General features: G+C 48.5%; 1 protein-coding gene across 1 annotated transcript in view; it reads right to left on the bottom strand.

Annotated features, from left to right (window-relative positions):
* Positions 1-13,705, bottom strand: part of LOC119271974 — a 14,310-nt gene extending 605 nt beyond the window's left edge. The window contains exons 1-14 of the mRNA XM_037553596.1: positions 13,502-13,705; positions 13,168-13,350; positions 12,831-12,950; positions 12,700-12,741; positions 5,950-6,045; positions 5,786-5,875; positions 5,575-5,691; positions 5,414-5,452; positions 5,272-5,322; positions 5,114-5,199; positions 4,923-5,025; positions 2,041-2,124; positions 1,846-1,950; positions 1,257-1,308 (exon numbers count right to left, since the gene is read on the bottom strand). Of these exons, the coding sequence (XP_037409493.1) occupies positions 1,257-1,308; positions 1,846-1,950; positions 2,041-2,124; positions 4,923-5,025; positions 5,114-5,199; positions 5,272-5,322; positions 5,414-5,452; positions 5,575-5,691; positions 5,786-5,875; positions 5,950-6,045; positions 12,700-12,741; positions 12,831-12,950; positions 13,168-13,350; positions 13,502-13,705 (1,372 nt within the window). The remainder of the gene's footprint in view (positions 1-1,256; positions 1,309-1,845; positions 1,951-2,040; positions 2,125-4,922; positions 5,026-5,113; positions 5,200-5,271; positions 5,323-5,413; positions 5,453-5,574; positions 5,692-5,785; positions 5,876-5,949; positions 6,046-12,699; positions 12,742-12,830; positions 12,951-13,167; positions 13,351-13,501) is intronic.
* Between the last annotated feature and the right edge of the window lie 7,482 nt (positions 13,706-21,187).

Genomic DNA, 21,187 nt, shown 5'->3' with positions numbered 1-21,187 from the left:
CAACTTCCACCATATCACATTAGGGCAGCTGGGTGAGTTCCCGACTCTGAAAAACATGAACACTTGTTTGTCTCTGAAACTCGTGAAAAAACTGTGTATCAGAAACATAGCTAGAATTCCTATTTGTTTCATGTGTGTGGCAGCTAGAAAATCAATTTTGTCTCATGTGTGTAAGTGGAACCAAAGCACATCCCCACACACCTGTCTGCTTCTTCTATCTCTGCAACATGATCCCCTCTGTTACTTGTTATTTATCAATCTATTTGATGAAGAAAGTAAAATATATCACTGTGATACAACTTTGAATGTGTATGCTTATGTGAGAAAAGGCCACATTGAGTGAAGATTTTTGTGTGCAAATGAAGCTGAAAAACTGTTGATTAATGTATCTGTGTACTTGAATTTCTGAAACAACACCTCTCTATTTACATAAAAAACATGCGTCTCGTTTCAGGAAGCTGGGACTAAAGGGGAAGAGAGCTATGTCCAAGGGAACTTTTGTGTCCATAATCATGAATATTCAGATGGTTTGTTAAATGTTGATGATGCGATGCAAGATGATTCAGATGACGGGGATGTTTCATCGCAGCCGCTACCACCCTATGTCGGCATGGTGTTTGACACAATTGAGGATGCCAAGAAATTCTACAATGACTATGCCTTCAAGTTGGGGTTCGTCACACATATATATTCTACAAAGTATAACCAGAAGAGAGGCCAGAAACAAGAGGATGCAATAATGATCAAGAGGGTCTTTGGGTGTGTGCATGCTAGAAAGCCCGAAAACCGAAAACAAGTAGCCAGGGGGAAGTTCTTGGTCCTAGTCAAAGATGTTTTGCATTCCCTGTGCTTGAGCAAAAAACATTCATAATTTCCTTTCATTGTTGCAACCTTGATGATGTATTTAGGTTCTATTTCAATTTGAAAAACGTATGTTACGCTAAAACAGAAAAAAGTAAGAGACCTCACATTTGGACTTGAGACATTCAAGATAGCTCACATTTTGTCTTTTGAAATTTCTTGAGGTATGTGCCATATTACCAGTACTACTCTGGCACATGAATGTGTTGTTTGTTTCATGATTCATGTTGTACATTTTGTCCTCCCTGGCATATACATGAATGTACCGTTTGCTTCATAATGCGACATCATGTTTTTAGTGCTCAAAAAATCTATTCTATAGATGACTGATGATACAGGATGGTTTCATTGTGCATTCTTGTTACAACATGTTTCCCCATAGCACATAATAATACCAGTAGGATTCATTGTTTCAGCAAAAAATATACCAATAAGCAAGGAAACAAACTGCAAAAAAGCCAGTCATTTTCATTGTCAACTCGGCATCCATCTCTAGTTCACATTGATAGCTAAGCATGGCTGATGCTCTAGCATTTTCAAGAAAAGAGGGGGGAAAGGGACATGCCCCGGCATGATACATGCTCCATCTTGAGTTCTGCAAAAGACAACTAGCTAGTTAACAGAAACTTGTTGTTTCAGTTACATAAAAGAATGTAGCGCACACAAGGACCCGCAAAAGCCTAAAAACTAAACTAGCAAGATCTTGTTTCGGAAACGACATCCTCTGCGAGCTTCTCAACAGTTTTTGCAAATCTTCGGCTGAGTCGATTGTGTTTTGAGGATGATTGAATAGCTTCACCGCAACAAATGTTCGGAAATTGAGCAACGACCTCGTGTCCTGAGCATACAAAAAGCATAAATAAAAAACATCATAAGAAACACAGGAGGGGGGTGTTGATAGGAGTCATATTCACAAAAGTAGTGTTTTGAAACCAAAAACAATGTTATTTAGCTACTAGTGTTGCATAGCAAAAATGGTTATACCGTGTTGAATGGCTTCATCCCCCTTGCTGTTAGATTCTCCATGTACAGAATAACAAAGAACCCACAATCAAACCTGCCAAAAAAAGGTACGCCTAAAAATGCTTCCTGAAACAAATGTAGAAAGTTGTGGATGGGCACATGAAAGAAAAGAAAAACGAAAAAGAGAATAATATGTTGTTGATTGATGCGGGGTACCCCTTTGGGCTGAAAACAATCGAACTTGTCAAGATCAAGCTTCGATGGGTTTCGTTCTTGCACCAGAGTTTTGAAGTTTGTTATCTGCACATTTAATATTAGAAAAAATTAAGATATAAAAAGATGGCACGGTGACATCTTCTTTGATTGATACCACATGATCAATTTGATATGATAAAAAGAATGAAAATGATCAAACAAAGATGAAAAAAGGGGTGTAGTTTTCATACCAGATTGCAACATGGCCGCTCAAGGTTGCTATGTAGTTAGGGTCGTCGCTCCTGGAGTCAAAAACATTGAATTGTTTTTGCATCAAGTTCGCAACAACAACTGCCCAATGTCCATCCTTGACAATGGTGAAGAAGAGCTGCAATATTAACAAATTTTTTTTCACAAACCCAGATCATGATGCACTAAAAGATAGCTTTGAAAAGATATCTTGTAGCATAAAAACTATAAAAATCCATTCAGAAAGCTATGAGCTACAGAAAGCTATAAGCTACAAAAATTCAAAAAACTTCTGAAGTTGGGTTTCCTTTCAAGTGACCGTATGACTGTATGATTTCCAATGGATTCAATGTATTTTTTTTTGCTCCAATAGTTCCTGGAGCTACAACTATTATGGGAAAAACTTGTTGTGCCTGTTCTACAAATATTCCTGTAGCTACAAATATTCCTGCTCCTCTCCAGGTGCCAAGGGGCAGTCAGGTAGGGAAAAACTTGTGGTCATTCATGCTCACAAACAGAAAACGAAAAAGTTCATGCTAAAACTGCCTGCTCCTCTCTAGGTGCTCCTGGACTGGGGCCTTCCTTCTCCATCGCAGGTCAGGTGATGAAACAACAAACCTGTGGCCACTCATGCTCACAAACAGAGGGCGCAAAATCCATTCCCCACCCCGAGTTCCTAGTCAATTACACATCCAAATTCGGGTGCACAAATCAAAAAAAGAGGGCGCCATCGCAACCCTAACCACTGCTTAGCCGCTCGCTGCGGAGCCGCCGGTGAAGCCACCGGAAGGCACGAAGGTGAACTCGACTAGAGCAACAACGTCGGCTAGAAATGGGGGGAAGGAAGGAGGAGAAATCACAAGGATCCAGAGGAGATCCGTACTTGCTTGGGTTGCCGCTGGCCGCTGCCGGTCCCGAAGACTTCGTCGTCGTCATGGCAGTGGGTTAGCCCCGGTCACGCCGCCACCCTCCCAGATACAGTCGTCGTCGCCCTCCCAGCCCTGCGAGCACACGCTGCTGCGGGAATGACCGCTTCCAGCTGCAGGGTCATTTTCCTGAAACAACGGGTATGTTTCAGAAAACGGACGCGCGTGATGCGGAAGCGGTGAGGCTCTCATCCGTCCGATCAACAGATGATCCGACGGATGCAGAGCCGGTGGACGCGGCGCGCGTGATCGGTCGGGTGAACTTAAGCTTTTCCCATAGAATATAAACATATAATTATAAATATGAAAAATGAATATACAATTGTTATGTCCTTTAGGACATATTTCCAACAGTAAGAACCATAGCAGTTATAGCATAAAATACAAACATCTAATTATAAGCATAAAAATAAATAATATAATTATTATTGCCTTTAGGGCATATTTCCAACAATATCGTCCAGTGGCGATGCTGGTTAGCTTCCAACGAGCAAAGTGTCATCCGAAGAGGCGTCCATGGCAGGCAGGAGTTGCATCGGAGGACGGTGTGCCATGTCCAAGGGTGGCGCATGGCTCGATGGCGTGTGGGCGAGCACATCAAGAGACCGGGGTATGAGGAGACGTCCACACCGGCCATTCTTTTCTTTTCTCCTTTCTTTTCTCTTCCTAGGACACATGGACCCCACACATCAACTATAATGGTTGTCTGCCCTAAATGTTACTTCATGCCGCCTCATCACTTACAGCGGGCCCCACTGCCAGATTTCCGTCAAAATGCGCTCAATTGAGCATTTAGTGCTATCAGCAATTTTTTTTATACTCAAAAACAATTTTTGTTTTGCAATCTGTTAGCATTTCGGTGGTTTTCGACAAACATGTGCGCAATTGTAGTTGGTGTGTTTTTGCAATTTTCTCCTACACCTGCTAATAATCAAAGTAAAATTTGTACTTGTCCCTATTCACACCCTAGGTCCATCTCGATCATTTCATCGGTGGTGGGGTTTCAGGGACGCTCGGATGGGCAGTTTCTGCGCAGCGAAGAGGATAGGGGTGGAGGCGGAGTTTCATGTCTTCTCCCCCATCACGCAGTCACAATGTGTTGGGGTCGTCGTGAGGGGGTTGAGGGATGAGCCTCAAATGTGTGGTTGGGGACGATGGTGGAGAGTGAGGGGGTGGATAGTGGAACACGGTCGCCGATGAGGTGGATAAGCAGCGGTGCGTGAGTGAAGTGTGACAACAGACCAGTGAATGAGTACGGAAGCGGATTTGGAAAATAACGGGAAGGGAGGGCAAGAGCAAGGGTTTGTACATTGATAAAGGTCACGCCTAAAAGGAAAACAAGTACCTGGGATCACATGAATCCAGATCAGTTATTACTGACTTAAAAACTGTATCGATAACCCTTTCTCAGACTTAATCTCAAACAAGGAAATTGGATCATATGATGTTAATTCATAGTTGCACTAATATCAAGGCATGCAAAGCATTGCTGTCAATTTCATCTCATTGTCGCATGGAGGTACAGTGACTGGGACCCAACTAAGAAACAAATGCGGGGGAAAAACCCCAGCAAGCATCCTGCGTGAATAACATTACAAAGAATGTGGCTGGGTTCCACTAATTTAAACTAGAGCCAAGCACCATCCACAATTTCAGACTAGTGGGCTGGTTATGTAATACAATCATCATCATATTAGTTCTGTCTCGCTATTAGATGAGATAACGGACCATATTAATTGATTTCAGACCAAAAGGGACAGCGATAGATTTCAGATCAAGGGCGACGAATCTAATGTTCCCATAATCATATCCCCACGAAAACAAATCCTTCCTGCAAGGTGGATTACAAACACAGACATAAATTCCTTTTTGTTTTAATCTCGGGGCGGAACACTACTCTGGCTATACAGTTAACATACTGGATATTTACCTTTTTGTCCAAACCCAACCGATCTGCGATCTCCATCTTCTTTTCAGCGTACTGCGCCATGTTCATTGTTTTATGCTGAACAAGTAATCCAGTTATAAAAAGTACCGCGACATATCAATATTCATAGAGGATTCATTGAGAGACTACCTTCCTGAAAGCTAACTTGCTAAACACAGCCCGAGCTTCATCCTCTTTAGCCTAAAAATAGCACACAAAGGTCATATCGATGTTAACAATCTATTACAGTTACATATGTATCATCATGTCAATCATAAAGTATCCTACTTACCTTCAGATCAATGCCACCCTCCTTGACAATAGAATAAATCTAGAAAAGTAAACAGATGAAATGAGATATTGGCAATATGTAGCATATTTCTTACAACATAAATTCAGAGTTAGAGGCTATACAAATTTGCAAAACAGACCCAGCTTAAGAGATCAACTTACCATTTGCTTTATTGTTACAAAGACAGGCAACGCATTCAGTTCAGCATGTAGTACCCTTTTGTGTATAGCAAACTTGTCCATTTCATATACTTCCTTCACAGCATCTAAGTATCTCCTCTGAAATATTTTTCAAACCATGATAAATATGATAATCACAAAGCATGTCAATATTGCATTATTACACAAATGTCTAATGTGGTAGGATAGACACATCTTCCTTGGCGACAAGCCTCCATATCTCAAAATAGAGAAGATCTATGTCCTTGAGGGACGCATATGTGTTCAGCTCAATAATGTACTCCTGAATCAAAGGGACCAGATCGTGAATAACACCGGCAATGAACACCTCAATTAGCAAAAGATAAGATGTCTTACATTATAGGCAAAAGCAGCTAAATGAACAGTCATATGGGGAAAGTGTGTTGCAATCCTCAATGCTTGCCTCCATGCTATAGTATACATGTTTCTCCACTGAAGTGCAAAGAAGTTAACCATCATGTGTATATGACTAATATACCTATATTTCGTGATTTCCCGAGGGGCATGTTAGGTTGATCTCTCCATCGAGTGGGCTCAACGGCCCATCTGGCCCTGATCTATTCGCGTCCTGATCGGGGGCGCCCAACCGTTCTATGGTTGGTGGGCCCCTGTGACCTGCGATATATAAAGAGGTGGGGGCCGGGGCGCACGGTACGAAGATCACTGCGCCGCCAGACTCCCCATCGATATCCCCTTCCGATCTAGGGCAATCGCAGTGCCCACAGGAAGCACCACTGCCACCTCTCCATCTCGATCCCTCTGCGATCACCGGCCCCTACATCACCATGGCCGGCTCTGGATCGAGCTCTTCCGCACCCAAGGAAGGTAGGTTACCGGAAAGATCTAGCCTACACGATCCAAGTGGGTCTATCAATGGTATCAGGCCATCTTGGTTAGATGTTTTTTGGTAAAAAGATAAAACAAAGAAAGAAATAGAGATCCCCTCCCCCCAAGAACCCTAGACAGGGCAAAGAACGAATCCTTCAAGGAAACGGAAAAAGTAGCACCGCCGCAAGGCCGCGCCGTTCCTCTCGATCTCGATGCGCATCGGCAAGCCGAGGCATCGAGAAGAAGAACACCACCCCTTTTCAGGGGCAAAGATCACCACCACCGATCCATTCGATGGCGGCGCACTCACCTCAAGGGGAACGCGCGACCGGCGAAGGGGTCGGCAGGGGCGAAGCCTCTCCGTCCATCTAGGTCGCCGTCGTGCGGCAGTTGCCTCTCTTTCTCTCTGTGGGGAGGGGGTGGATGGAGACAGTAAAAAGAAAAGAAGGGGAAGGGGAAAAGAGTGCTCGCGCGGCGCGGTGGCGCGTTGTCGTCGCCGGCGGCCGCCGGAGCCCCGACCCGCTGCATCGCAGACAAGGCGAGGAGACGGATCGGAGACGGCTCCTATCTCTCTCTTTCTGCCACAGGAGGCTCACGCAAAGAGAAGGAAAGGGGAATGGAAAGGAGGCGCTGGCGCGGCGCGGTGGCTCTAGCCCCCGTCGCCGGCGGCCGGGCTGGACGGCCGGTGACCGAGCCTTGTTTCCTCCGCCATCGGGAGAGACTGAGCAAGAAGAGAAACAGATTGAGTAGAGAGTGGGGGCGCTAGGGTTGGACTGGGATCGGACTCTCTGTTTTGTTCCAGCGAAATCAGCGGACAGTCGTCGATCGTGATGGACGGTCCAGATGAAAACCCTAGTATCCCACTGGCCTTTTGGGCCGAAAGTGACCGCGGACCAGGCCGAAAGACAGAGCGACTGGGCCGGCTAGCGCGGCGCGGCGAGCCGAGTAGGCCCGCGGGGCAACTGTTGTTTGAGGCTTTTTCCTTTTAATGTTTTCTGTCCAGTTTTGGGCAGATTCAAAAGTCTTGTTTTTTGTTTTCTATGCAATACATATTTCCAGCGAAATTTATTGTTTACAAAATATAGAAAGGTAGAAAAGTCTCTCGAAATATAAAAAGGAAATTTCTAGAAAAAGAATTGTTCATGAATTTTTATTAAATAAGTTCATGAATTTTTTTCATTTGATCAAAGAAAAATTTCTGCAAAGAATAAAAAGTTCATGATTTTATTCATGTTTTTCCGCTGCGTACAGAATTAATATTGCTCTTTTTCTTGAAAATAAAAGTTTAGAGAGATTTATTAAAAGAGCATGTTAAAGTTATAATTAGAATAAATATGTTTATGTTATTCTTATGACCAACATTGTTAATAACATGACCATATTTTATTATTGAAATTAAAGGTGCATTTATTTCTAATATTTTTCCCAACGGTAATATAGATTTAATTGCATAGACAATTATATGTTTAATTTGACCAACGTTAGATTAATGCATATGATTGTTATATTGATGTCACTTAAATTGTGATTTCAGGAGGCTTTCACTTGATGAGTTGCCTAAAAGAAGTTTCGACACTCAGAGGTGACAACCACACTGAGTGGAGGAAGAAAGTTGAACTGGCATTTGTTTGTGCTGATCTGGACTGGGTTCTGGATGAACCATAGCCGGTCAGACCTACAGAGCCAGTAAGAGAGACTACTGAGGATGATGCTGCATGGGCTAAAAGGAAGGGGGATTATGCTCCTTTGGAGATGTCCTACATTATAGCCAACCAAAAGTGGGTCAATGCAAATAAAAAATGCATGGCCTTTATAAAGAATACAATTGAGAGCACCATTGTGGGCTCCATTGCAGAGTGCGCTTCAGCTGCGGAGTTGCTGACAAAGATAAAGAGCCAGTTCACTGGCTCTTCAAAGATATATGCCACCCAGGTGTTAAAACAACTTGTGAAGGAACAATACACAGGTGGTGGAATAAGAGAGCACATCTTGAGGATGAGCAATATGGCAGCAAAGTTAAAGCCTATGGACGAGGATCTAAAGATCAAATCAAAGCTCCTGGTCCACCTTGTCATGGCTTCACTGCCAAAGGAGTTTGAAACTTTTGTTGTGAATTATAATGTCACCTGGAACATGGGACATAGAAAAGACAATTGCTATGTGTGTCCAAGAAGAGGACAGACTAAAAGCTTCACATGGTGGAACACTCAACTATGTGAAGGATCATAAGAAAAAGAACTACAATCAAAACAACAAAAGTTCTCCTTCAAAGCCACAAGGAAAAGCTCCCTATCAGCATCAGCGTCAGCAACAGTCTTTCCCAGTGGACAAAGACACTTGTCTCCACTGTAAGCAGACCGGGCATTACAAGAAAGACTGCCCTGTTTGGCTGAAGTCCTTAATGGTAAAGCAAGGTAACAACATTGTTTCCTTAGTAAATGAATCCTTGTACACATAGTTTTCAAAATCTACTTGGTGAATTGACTCAGGGGCAACTGTTCATGTTGCAAATTGTTTACAGGAATTCCATTCGACCCGGACTACGCTAAGAAGAGAAGGAGGCATTGAAGTAGCCAATGGAATAAAAGCAGAAGTTGAAGCTGTCGGCGACATCTCCTTGGAGTTAGCTGATGGATTCAAGCTTCTACTTAGAGATGTTCTTTATGTTCCTTCATGTAATAGAAACTTAATTAGCGTTTCATGTTTGGACAAAGAAAATTATGAGTGTTAGGACATGGCAAGTGTGCCATCTGGTATAATAATGCTTATGTTGGTAATGCTTTACTACATGATGAGCTTTATCTGTTATCACTTCGTGAAAAAGTGCATTCTGTATGCAATGTGAATGAACATGTTTCCACGTCGAATAAAGAACAAAAGAAAAGAAATAGCACATTCGACTCATCAAAATTATGGCACTATCGCTTGGGCCATATTTCGAAGGGGGGAATAGAAAGATTAGTCAAAAGTGAAATTCTTCCACAGTTAGAATTCTCAGACTTAGAACAATGTGTAGATTGCATTAAAGGAAAGTATATAAAACAAATCAAAAAAGGTGCAATCCATAGCTCAAGCACACTAGAAATCATCCACACCGACATTTGTGGACCATTTCTAGTGAAAAGTGTGGATGGATATGACTCGTTCATAACATTCACAGATGATTACTCTCGCTATGGTTATATTTATCCAATCAAAGAAAGATCTGAAGTGTTGGATAAATTTAAAATATTCAAAGCTGAAGTTGAAAATCAGCATGATAAAAGAATAAAGATAGTAAGGTCCGACCGTGGGGGAGAGTACTGCGGTCGGCACACTCCATATGGCCATGTCCCTGGACCTTTTGCAAAGTTCTTACAGGAGACTGGCATAGTTGCCCAGTATTCAATGCCGGGTGAACCTCAGCAAAATGGAGTAGCTGAAATGCGCAACCGTACACTTATGGATATGGTGCGCAGCATGATGAGTTATTCCAACTTACCATTGGGATTATGGATGGAGGCGCTTAAAACCGTCATTCACATTCTCAATAGACTACCAAGCAAGTCGGTGCCCAAAACACCGTACGAGCTATGGACAGGAAGGGTACCCTCCTTACAACACTTCAGGGTGTGGGGGTGCCCTGCTGAGGCCAAAATGTTTAATCCAAACATTGCAAAGTTAGATCCCAAAACAGTAAGTTGCCACTTCATTGGCTATCCAGACAGATCAAAAGGTTCTCGTTTCTACTGCCCTGACAGATATACAAAGTTTGTAGAAACGAGACATGCAGTCTTCTTTGAGGACGAAATGATGAGGGAGAGCTTGGTAGCTCGGAAAATTGATCTTGAGGAGAAGAGGGTGCATGCACCTAATCCGATGATTCAGGAGCCATTTTTCTCACTACCAGTTGCAACTCCACCCATGACAACCTTGGGGGTAGACCCGGAACCTGTCCGTCAGGAGCCGACTGAACCAGTTGTTGAGCATGAAAGGGAGGTGCAACAACAAATTTTAGAAGAAGTGCCAGAAGTTGAGGCACAGAATGTGCCAGAAAATGAGGCCCTAAGAAGGTCTACAAGACCAAGAAAGTCAGCTATTTCTACTGACTTTAAAGTTTATAACACAGAAATGGTTCATATGGAAAAAGATCCCACCTCATATGAAGAAGCCATGAGAAGCCATCATTCATCGATGTGGATGAAGGCAATGGAAGACGAGATGAAATCGATGAGTCCCAAAGATGTTTGGGACTTAGAGGAAATTCCTAAAGGAGCCAAAACAGTAGGCTGTCAATGGGTCTACAAAATTAAGTATGACTCTAAAGGGAATATAGAAAAGTATAAAGCACGACTCGTGGCAAAAGGATTTACACAAAGAGAAGGGATAGATTACAATGAGACATTTTCTCCAGTCTCATGTAAGGATTCCTTCAGAATCATAATGGCATTAGTTGCTCATTTTGATTTAGAATTACATCAAATGGATGTTAAGACGGCATTTCTGAATGGTGATTTAAAAGAAAATGTCTACATGAAAAAGCCTAAGGGTTTTATCATGGAAGGCAAGGAAAATATGGGATGCCGCCTGAAGAAATCCATTTATGGATTAAGACAAGCCTCTCGGCAGTGGTATCTAAAGTTTAATCAAACGATTAAAAGTTTTGGATTTAAAGAAAATATTGAGGATAATTGCACTTATGCAAAGTTTAAAAATGGGAAATATATTTTCCTAATCTTGTATGTGGATGATATCCTGCTTGCTAGTAGTGATGTTAGTCTACTACAAGAAACAAAGAAATACCTATCCTCAAATTTTGACATAACAGATCTTGGTGAAGCATCATATGTTTTGGGCATAGGAATTCACCGAGATAGGAACAGTGGAGTCTTAGGACTATCGCAGAAAGCATATTTAGAAAAGGTTCTTAAAAAGTATAACATGCATGCGAGTAAAGCCACACCTGGTCCTATAGTCAAGGGCGATAGTTTTGGGAAATTCCAATGTCCCAAGAACCAGTATGAGATCGATCAAATGAAAGCAGTACCATATGCTTCGGCAGTTGGCAGCTTATAGTATGTACAAGTGTGCACTCGCCCTGACTTAGCTTTTATCACCGGGGTACTCGGTAGATATCAAGAGAATCCAGGCATGGAGCACTAGAAGATGGTAAAGAAAGCATTGCGTTATGCGCAAGGCACGAAGGACTACATGCTAATATACAGGAGAAGTGAATCCCTAGAGATAAAAGGGTATTCAGACATAGATTTTGCGGGGGGCAGAGATGATAGAAAATCCACGTCAGGATACGTCTTCACTCTTGCTGGGGAAGCTATTTCGTGAAAAAGCTCCAAACAGTCAATAGTTGTATCATCCACGATGTATGCAGAATTCATAGCATGCTTCGAAGCCACGAGGCAGGCGATATGGCTAAAGAAATTTCTACCCGACTTGAAAGTGGTAGATTGTATTCACAAGCCACTAAAGATGTACTGCGACAACCAACCCGCAGTATTTTACGCTCACAACAACAAGTCGAGTAATGCTACCAAAACAATAGAGATGATGTATTATGTTGTGAAAGATAAAATCCAGGATCAAACTATAAGTCTCGAGCATATAAGGACAAAGGATATGCTTGCGGATCCGCTAACGAAAGGCTTACCACCCAATGTGTTCAAGGAACACATAGCCGGCATGGGTTTAAGGGAAAGCCTTATGATTCCTGGATAGGCCCAAAAGGAACAGAATTTGCTTCTGATCATAACGTATGTTGTAGCTGTATGGTTCTAACGGCAATTAAGCTGTGACGATGAAACATGCTCTATGTACCAATATGTGATGAATCAAATAAACTAGAAAGTATAAGGTTAAAAGTAAAAGTTGAGATCAGGGGGAGGAATGTTAGGTTGATCTCTCCACCGAGTGGGCTCAACGGCCCATCGGGCCCTGATCTATTCGCATTCTGATCAGGGGCGCCCAACCGTTCTATGGTTGGTGGGCCCCTGTGACCTGCGATATATAAAGAGGTGGGGTCGGGGCGCACGTTACGAGGTTCACCGCGCCGCCAGACTCCCCACCGATATCCCCTTACGATCTAGGACAATCGCAGTGCTCACGGGAAGCACCACTGCCACCTCTCCATCTCGATCCCTCTGCGATCACCGGCCCCTACATCACCATGGCCGGCTCTGGATCGAGCTCTTCCGCACCCAAGGAAGGTAGGTTACCAGAAAGATCTAACCTACACGACCCAAGTGGGTCTATCAGGGTACTTACCGCCTCGGTACTGCGATCCAGATGCAAATAATCTGCAATCCACTGTTGCAAGATAGAAGTCTAGCACTTAAAAAATGATCCAGCCACCGATAACATTTTAAATTCCAACAGCTTGATCACATAATGCATACCTTTATTTTCTTTGATATTTCTCCATAGTACTTGACATAAACGGAATCAATTTCATATGTATGATAACGTGAGCGGTAATCGTCGTGATAGCAGTACTGGCGTTCACAACTATCAGGCAGCTACAAAAAAAGGACGAGAATTAGATGGCACATCTGAAGAAGTACTTAATGGCTACAAACATTGCAGTTGCAGCTATGGTTTGGAATTAATGAAGCAAAATGAACTACCTCATTGATTTAAGGGTTTTCACAGTGTGTGTGTTGAAATGGTTTCTGAACACCAATGATTAAGATAATCAAACTAACCAAACCGGATGGCCAGTGTAGATAAACTTACGAAATTACGAAGGACAATGCGTTGGTAGTCATTCAATTCAGGTTTCTGGCTATCGTCGCGATGGAAGAACCACTCGAAACTTTCATCATCATCCAAATGCCGAAAGTAGGACTCCTGACAAAGTTCATCCTCGGTGTACTCTTCCGGTTCCTTGAGTTCATGTGCGGCCTCTGGCTTCACAATCTACACACAGATGATACATACAAAAGATAAAATCATGCACGCATGCATACCAAACCAAGACTGGATTAGCTGCTATCGCGAATGTACAAACTTTATAGCATACTACATTGACTAAAATGAGTGGTGAGCGATTGATACAGCACGCAGGTACCTTGTAACAGGCGATGCGAACGCGTGCAAGGCGCTCCTCTACCTGGTCGTAGTCCTCCCATGCCACATTGGAGTACGGATCAATGGGCGGAGGAATGTTGGGACGCAAAAGTTTAGCATATCTGGCCTGGTCTTCCTTGCTGAGAATGACGCCCGCCCCGGTGCGCTCATCGCTTTCTTCTTGTGCCAAGATGGTGTCATCCATGTCTGGCGCATGAGAAATCGGGGCTTGATGTTGCTGGGCAGTGGCAGGAGCATCTGAAGATGATGGCGATAGGTACTTGCGGCGCCTCTTCTTCCCTGTCCACGCCTTAATAAACTAGACGGACATATCTTGTACTATCTGTTAGGAAATAAACCACGAGTATGTCACGGCGTGTGTGCCAGGGTCTGTACGCATGTGTGTGACATGCGTGAGTGGCGCAAGTCCATGACCAGGTTGTTAACTAGCTTAGTGGAGTTTGTTAGCTAGCCCATGCATGCCTATGTGTTGGCCGGGTCATGTGTGGATGGCTGGTGTGGTGTGCGTGCATGTAGGTAGTGGGTTAGTGGCTGCATGCGTGTGCGCAAGGCTATTTATAGCCTGCGTGTGTGTAGAGAAAGTGAACCGTGTGTAAGCCATGTAGCCATTGTAAAGAAGAAAAGATTGGGGCGTTCATGCGCCCGTGGCGGCGTTCCTGCGCCGGCCGGAAAATCATGTGTCCAATGTTCTTCTTTTTCCACCTTCGTTCGAGTGAGAGGAGAGGTAGCTAGAGGGTTGCGGTTCCAACAATTGGTATCATGAGCTTGGTGTCTTGGGCATGCTTGCCGTGCCAGAGGCGTGGCAGCGATGGCGGCGCTCGCCGGCAGCTGCGCGACGGAGCTCCGGGCCGTGTGTCGGCCCATGGAGGTGGGCGGCGATGTGGCTATCATGGCGCGTGGCGGAGGCGGCGGGAGGTGACGTCGTATGTGCGGCGACCGCGGAGGCCGCCGAGGCACTGCGTGGTAGCGCGGCGGCGCAGCACGGCGCGGCGGCATGGAGGACGCGACGGTGCAGGGCAATAAGCCGCGGCGGCGAGTCGGACACGACCAGTGCGTGTTATTGGTGCGCACTGGACACGTCGGCCGCGTCGAGACCGCGGGCGCGTGTACAAGCGTGCGGTTGACGTTGGGAGGAGGCGTATGTCGCCGTTGTGCTCGAGTTCGGCTACATTCTTCCGGCGTTTGTCGCTGGCGGCTGCCATGGCGAACACGGAGGCGGCGCGCGATGAGTCCATGGCGTGTGGTGTGGTCGGACGCGTCGGGTGCGCGCGGGACATGCGGGATGCACTGGTGCGGTTGGGCTCGTCGGGCGCGTCAGGTGCGCGCGGTACCTGCGGGGCACCGTGGGACGTCAGGCGTGTGTCGCCGGTGGAGGAGGAGCTCGGCGTATGTCGCCGGAGACGTGACGGAGCACGGTGGGACCGGCGTCAGTGCGCCAGGTCGGGTCCATGGTGGTGCGACCGGCATCGGTGCGCCAGGTCGGATCCGCGGGCTGGGTCACGATCGTGACGACACTGACAACAGGAGCTACACCAACTCCGACGACGATGACGTCGTGGTTTAGGAAGAGTATGTTAGAAAATAAACCACGAGTGTGTCATGGCGTGTGTGCCAGGGTCTGTACGCGCGCGTGTGTGACGTGCGTGAATGGCGCAAGTCCATGACCAGGTTGTTAACTAGCTTAGTGGAGTTTGTTAGCTAGCCCATGCAAGCGTATGTGTTGACCGGGTCATGTGTGGATGGCTGGTGTGGTGTGCGTGCATGTAGGTAGTGGGTTAGTGGTTGCATGCGTGTGTTAGTGGCCGGTGTGGTCATGGATGTGTGCGTGCGCAAGGCTATTTATAGCCTGCGTGTGTGTAGAGAAAGTGAACCTTATGTAAGCCATGTAGCCACTGTAAAGAAGAAAAGATTGGGGCGTTCGTGCGCGTGTGGCGTCATTCGTGCGCCGGCCGGAAAATCATGTGTCCACTGTTCTTCTTTTTCCACCTTCATTCGAATGAGAGGAGAGGTAGTTAAAGGGCTACGGTTCCAACACTATCTCGGTGCACGTGGCCGGAGGCGACAGTAGGCAGCAAAGGACGTGGTCGGGGGCGGGAGCGGGGACGTGCAGTGGCGTGGCGGTGGGGATGGGAGGCCGCAGCGGGAGGTGGGAGGAAGCGGCGACCTGAAAGATCGATCTGGGCAGCGACGAGACCAGAGGCCCGTCATCGCCCAGTGAAACGTACTGGACGGGCTTCTCTTGTAGCATCTCGCACGACCGGAGGCCAGCCTCGTCCTCCTCTTTGAGCGCCTTGTTGCGCTGAGCGTCTCTTTCCCTTTACTTTTGAGCGGGGAAAAGTTGCAATTTATTCAAGAGGTCACCACGGCCTCCGATGCCACCACGGCCTCCGATTCACTCGGGCGGAACCCGGAACCAAGTCTTACACAAATGTAACATCCCAAATTCTCCAGCTGCGAGCAACGGCGCGACATGTTTTGCTGGAACCAGCGCATGATGACGATGCAATCGGCGCACGGGCCGGCGATGTGGCTACGGATGTTGGAAGTACATCGGCAACGATGTGCTACAGAGAGAGATGCTGGATCCGACTATGGTTGGAGCCGCAGCCAGCCAGTAGCGTTTTTGCAATCCAGGCGGCATCAGTGCTACAACCGCTACTTTTTTTTGTTAGCACCGGCGGCAATTTTTGTTGGAACCAGCATGGGATTTTGCTGCATCCTGCATCTGTTTTTGCTGGAAACTAGTCTCTATTTTTATTTTTGCTACCACCAGCTTTGTGTTTTTGCTCCAACCGGCATTATTATTTTGCTAGAAATAGCTTCTTCTTTTTTTTGCTACAGTTGACCTCGGAGCTTTTCCATGCTAAATTTGCTTTTGCTGGAACCGGCGCAAATTTTGGCTCGAAGCTGGTATTTTTATTGCTACAACCACTGGAGATTTTTTTCCTATTGAATTTGTTTTGCTGGAACTGGAGCTTTTTTTGCTGGAACCTAGTAATATTTTTGCTTCAACCGACCACTCGAGGATTTTGTTTGTTTTTCAGAATTTTCTTGTTGGACACCACGATGCAAGCCAATGGCCACGGCGAGCCGGAGGCTGTGACGTCAAGGCATGCTGCAACCATGGCGAACTGTGAGCTGGAACCACCCGGGGGGATTCGAGTTGCAATCCTTCGTTGACTGTACACTGAGGAGCCCATGGGCGGCCATGATGGAATCCCGACGGCCACGGGCGGGAACCCGTCGGAGCCCGTCGGCCACGGCCCTGACAGCGGCCAGTCGGGTGCAGGGGAGGGGCGATGCTCTGCGTGCGGGAGCATGGAGAACGGGGGAAGAAGACGACTGTAGGAGGCGTCAGATCTGGCGGCTGCAAATAAATTAATCGGACAAGTGCGTTGCGACTGGCCCAAATTTGGGCCGGCGCGCCGGCGCGTATCACTGGCCTTCTGATCCTTATTACATGCAGCAAGAGCTTGTCTTCTCAATTTCTGAACCCTGAACATGCAAGCAGTGTACTAGCTAGCCCACTCAAATTTAGCATGCAGCCAATCTGCTACTTTCATAAAAACGAAATAAAGTGCAGCTCTTTGAACTATAGATGCATGGTAATTACCCCCTTTCAGAAATTGATCAGGCTAACATGAAGAGGAGCTTCAAACTACCAGAATATCATCTCTCTTACAAACTCAAACACCGCCAAAGTTCAGAGCACGGCCATGAATCATCAATTTGCAGCTACACATCATCAAGGTATACAAGGATCATCAATTAGAAAAACGGTACACAAGGATACAATCAATTTATGTATATTTCTCGCCTCCAATTGCGAACTTGTGAACAGGGTCATTCAGCTCCATCCAAAATTCTAACACTGCATTCGAAAACAGCTTGACATGCGCAAACTGTCGGACTAATGGGCCTCGGGTAGGCTAACCCGAGGCTCAGAACCTTTCAAGACATCGGGACTGACTTCGCCCCTCAAGACACCGGGATGGAGAGCCGCCTTCCAGAGGCCGGCTAAAGGAACAGCCGACTGCCCGCATGCGGCCGAGTCCTGGAGGCGAGGTCAAGACGGGCCGACTCCCGCCTGGCGGCTCCCAAAGAAGCCCGCCACGGGGAGTCGGCCCACGACACCAACAAAGCCCATGCCCTCATAAGGGGGACGGGACGGGAATGGCCACAATAAAGCCCACTCCCTCCCCTTTTCATGGGATGGCTAGGCCACAGTGCGCCGTACCAGCGGAGATCTCCGTCCGGCGAGGTACTGTTGTCGTGCCATCCCTGACATCAGCAACAGTAGGCGAAGTCCTGCACCCACGACGGCCTGTCGGTATGGTCCATGGACGATGGGCCCTACCGGCCAGCGAGAGTCCAGAAGACGGCAAGAGCGCCACCAGTCGGACCCAAAGGGAGCCGGCCCCCGGAAGTCGGCCTGCCCCTCCCATGGGTCCCACGCGCCATTAACCAGACGAGACGGGGAGTGGCTACAGTAATCGCCCGCCAGGTGGTAGGGCTGTAGTCACGACCCCATGACCAAGTCTGCGTCATTAGAAGCACGGCTATAGTAATCGGCAGCCGGCAAGACTCGCAAGCAGCGGGTACGGCATGTCGGCTCCGTACCAGACTAGTCGGCGGGGCCCACCAGCCGGCGGGCCCCAGCAATCGACAGAGAAGCCGGCAGGCGAAGAGACTGACGGCTGGGCCCTGCGCCCAGTCGGTTTACCATTGTACCCCTGGGGGGTAGGCCTATATAAACCCCCCAGGGCACCCATGCAAAGGGTTTCAATCCATTAGAACTAGACAAGACCTCAGAGAAGGGGGAGAGCTGGCCTAGTCTCCCCCTGCCCACAGATACAGCTCAAGGAGCACCATTGTACCCACTTTTGCCATAGTGATCATGCGGAGACCCCGCAGAGCAGGACTAGGGGTGTTATCTCCTAGGAGAGCCCCGAACCTGGGTAAAGTTCGTCGGTGTTCGTGTCTACGCATCATCCCGTTTCCAGGCACCGACGACGTTCTACTCGGCCCCACCATGATAAGCCATCCATTGGCATATATCGCACAAACCCCCGACATTTGGCGCCCACCGTGGGGCCTGGTGCACCATCATCCGGAGACCTGTTCTGAATGGGAACCCTTTTCCTCCCTGGCGAGCGCAGCCAGCCCGGCACGCCAGACGGAGTCTGCGCCGACGTGCTGCATGGCGCCGAAATCACCTGCGCGGCCAGTTGCCTCGCCGATCTTGTATGCGAGGTCTGCCTCTCCGACGAGCCCGCATCCAACGCGGGCACAGGCAGCCCCGAGAGCCTCCTCGCGGGCCTCCTCGATCAACTTCACATCGCCAGCGAGCCAGCTGGGGACTTGGAGTCCGTAGGCTCCACTGATCCGATGTTGGTCGACTCCGACACCGTGTCGCTTGACACGTTCCCCACCAACGTGGTGGTCTACGACGAGCCGCTTCCTCGCGCGGAGAGCGGCGGAAGCACCGTCACAGAAGTGCTTGTCATTGATCATGGCGAGCACTCCGGCGGGGGTGATTACGATCCGCTCCATGCGGCGTTGCAAGACCTGGCAGCGCCCATCCCTGAAGATGTCGACGCCGAGACGCTAGAGGCACGCCGCCTTCAGCTAGTCGAAGGCGCCAAAAAGCTGGCCAGCATGAGACGCCTGTCAGAAGCCTACCAGCGCGGTGGGCGGCACGCCGGCTCCAGCTGGGCCTACCCGCCTTGGCACGGTCCAGCAGCGTGGTGCGGCTATCGCCGATCTGTTCGGGGTGAATCGCCCCGTCTACGCCACACCTGCGGAGAATATTCGATCCGCCCAGGCGATGGAGGACGAGCTGGACAAGTTCGAGGGAGAAGAGCGTCGCTTGATGACGGAGCGCGTGCAGCGACTCCTTGACGCGGCTGCTAAGCAGAACGAGGATGGCTGCCACACTGATGCGCCGCGTCGGCGGAATGACAACCTGCTTCCGCGCCGAGACCAAGGCGCGGAGTCTCGGACGCCGACTGGCGGCGTCCACGGAAGAAAAGACAAGGAGCCGGCTGCCAGCCGTAGTCGGACTCGCATCACCATAGAGTGCGACCGAGACGGCCGCCCGAGACAGTGGAATGATGGGACGACTGTCCGCCTCCTCCCCCTCAGAGGGAAAGGCGAGTCTCCCCGCCGCCTGTTGATCACCCGACGCTCAGCGACCGCCTTGGCCGCCGAGAGGGAGTCGATGAGAACGATGCCCGCCATCGGATCGACCGTCTCCACCGATCCCTGGCGCTTGAGGAAGAAGATGAGTTGGGTCCGCCGTGTTTTGGCCCCCGCATCCGAGACGAGCCCTTCCCCAAAGGGTTCACGCTCCCCAGAGACACACCCAAGTACACCGGCTCCGTGAAGCCGAAGGACTGGCTGGTTGACTACTCCACGGCCGTCAGCATAGCAAACGGCAACAAGCGTGTTGCTGTGAAGTACGTTCCACTCATGCTCCAGGGCACGGCCCGGACATGGCTGAACAGCTTAAGGCCCCGCAGCATCAACAGTTGGGCCGACTTCATCGACGCCTTCGTCCGCAACTTCACCAGCACGTACAAGCGACCTCCCAAACCCCGCCAGCTCTCCTTGTGCGTGCAAGGCCCCAGCGAGTCAACTCGCGACTACCTCACGCGCTGGACCGAGCTCCGCAACTCTTGCGAGGGCGTGCATGAGGTGCAAGCTATTGAGTACTTCACTGCAGGATGCCGAGAGGGCACCGTCCTCAAGCACGGGCTTCTCTGCGATGAGCCGGAAACCCTCGACGAGCTGCTGATCATAGCAGACAAATATGCCACAGCCGATTCCTCCATGAAGACGGAGGTTCAAGTCAGTGCAACCGGCAAAGTGGCTCCTCAGGCTCCCCGAACCCCAGCCGGAGACACCAGTCGGCGTCAACAGCAGAACGACCACAAGCGTAAAGCCCCCCCCCACCGCCGACTTCCACCAGTCGGCAGGTGGCAACAGTTGAATACCAACAGCCGACAGTGTTGGGGAACGTAGCAGAAATTCAAAATTTTCTACGCATCACCAAGATCAATCTATGGAGTAATCTAGCAATGAGGGAAGGAGAGTGCATCTACATACCCTTGTAGATCGCTAAGCGGAAGCGTTCAAGTGAACGGGGGTGATGGAGTCATACTCGTCGTGATCCAAATCACCGATGATCCTAGTGCCGAACGGACGGCACCTCCGTGTTCAACACACGTACAGCCCGGTGACGTCTCCCACGCCTTGATCCAGCAAGGGGAGAAGGAGAGGTTGGGGAAGACTCCATCCAGTAGAAGCACGATAGCGTGGTGGTGGTGGAGGAGCGTGGTACTCCAGCAGGGCTTCGCCAAGCACCGCAAGAGACGAGGAGGGAGAGGGGTAGGGCTGCGCCAAGAAGGAGATTAAATCGTGTCTCTGGCAGCCCAAAACCTCAAGTATATATAGGGGGGGAGGGGCTGCGCCCCCACCTAGGTTTCCACCCCTAGGGGTGGCGGCCAGCCCTAGATCCCATCTAGGGGGGCGGCCAAGGGGGGAGAGAGGGGGGCGCACCACTAGGTGGGCCTTAGGCCCATCTGAGCCTAGGGTTTGCCCCCTTCCACTCTCCCTTGCGCCTTGGGCCTTGGTGGGGCTGCACCTGCCCACCTGGGGCTGGCCC

Source organism: Triticum dicoccoides, chromosome 3A (assembly GCF_002162155.2).
Source record: "Triticum dicoccoides isolate Atlit2015 ecotype Zavitan chromosome 3A, WEW_v2.0, whole genome shotgun sequence".
Taxonomy (NCBI): domain Eukaryota; kingdom Viridiplantae; phylum Streptophyta; class Magnoliopsida; order Poales; family Poaceae; genus Triticum; species Triticum dicoccoides.
This window is presented reverse-complemented; position numbering and strand designations above follow the sequence as displayed.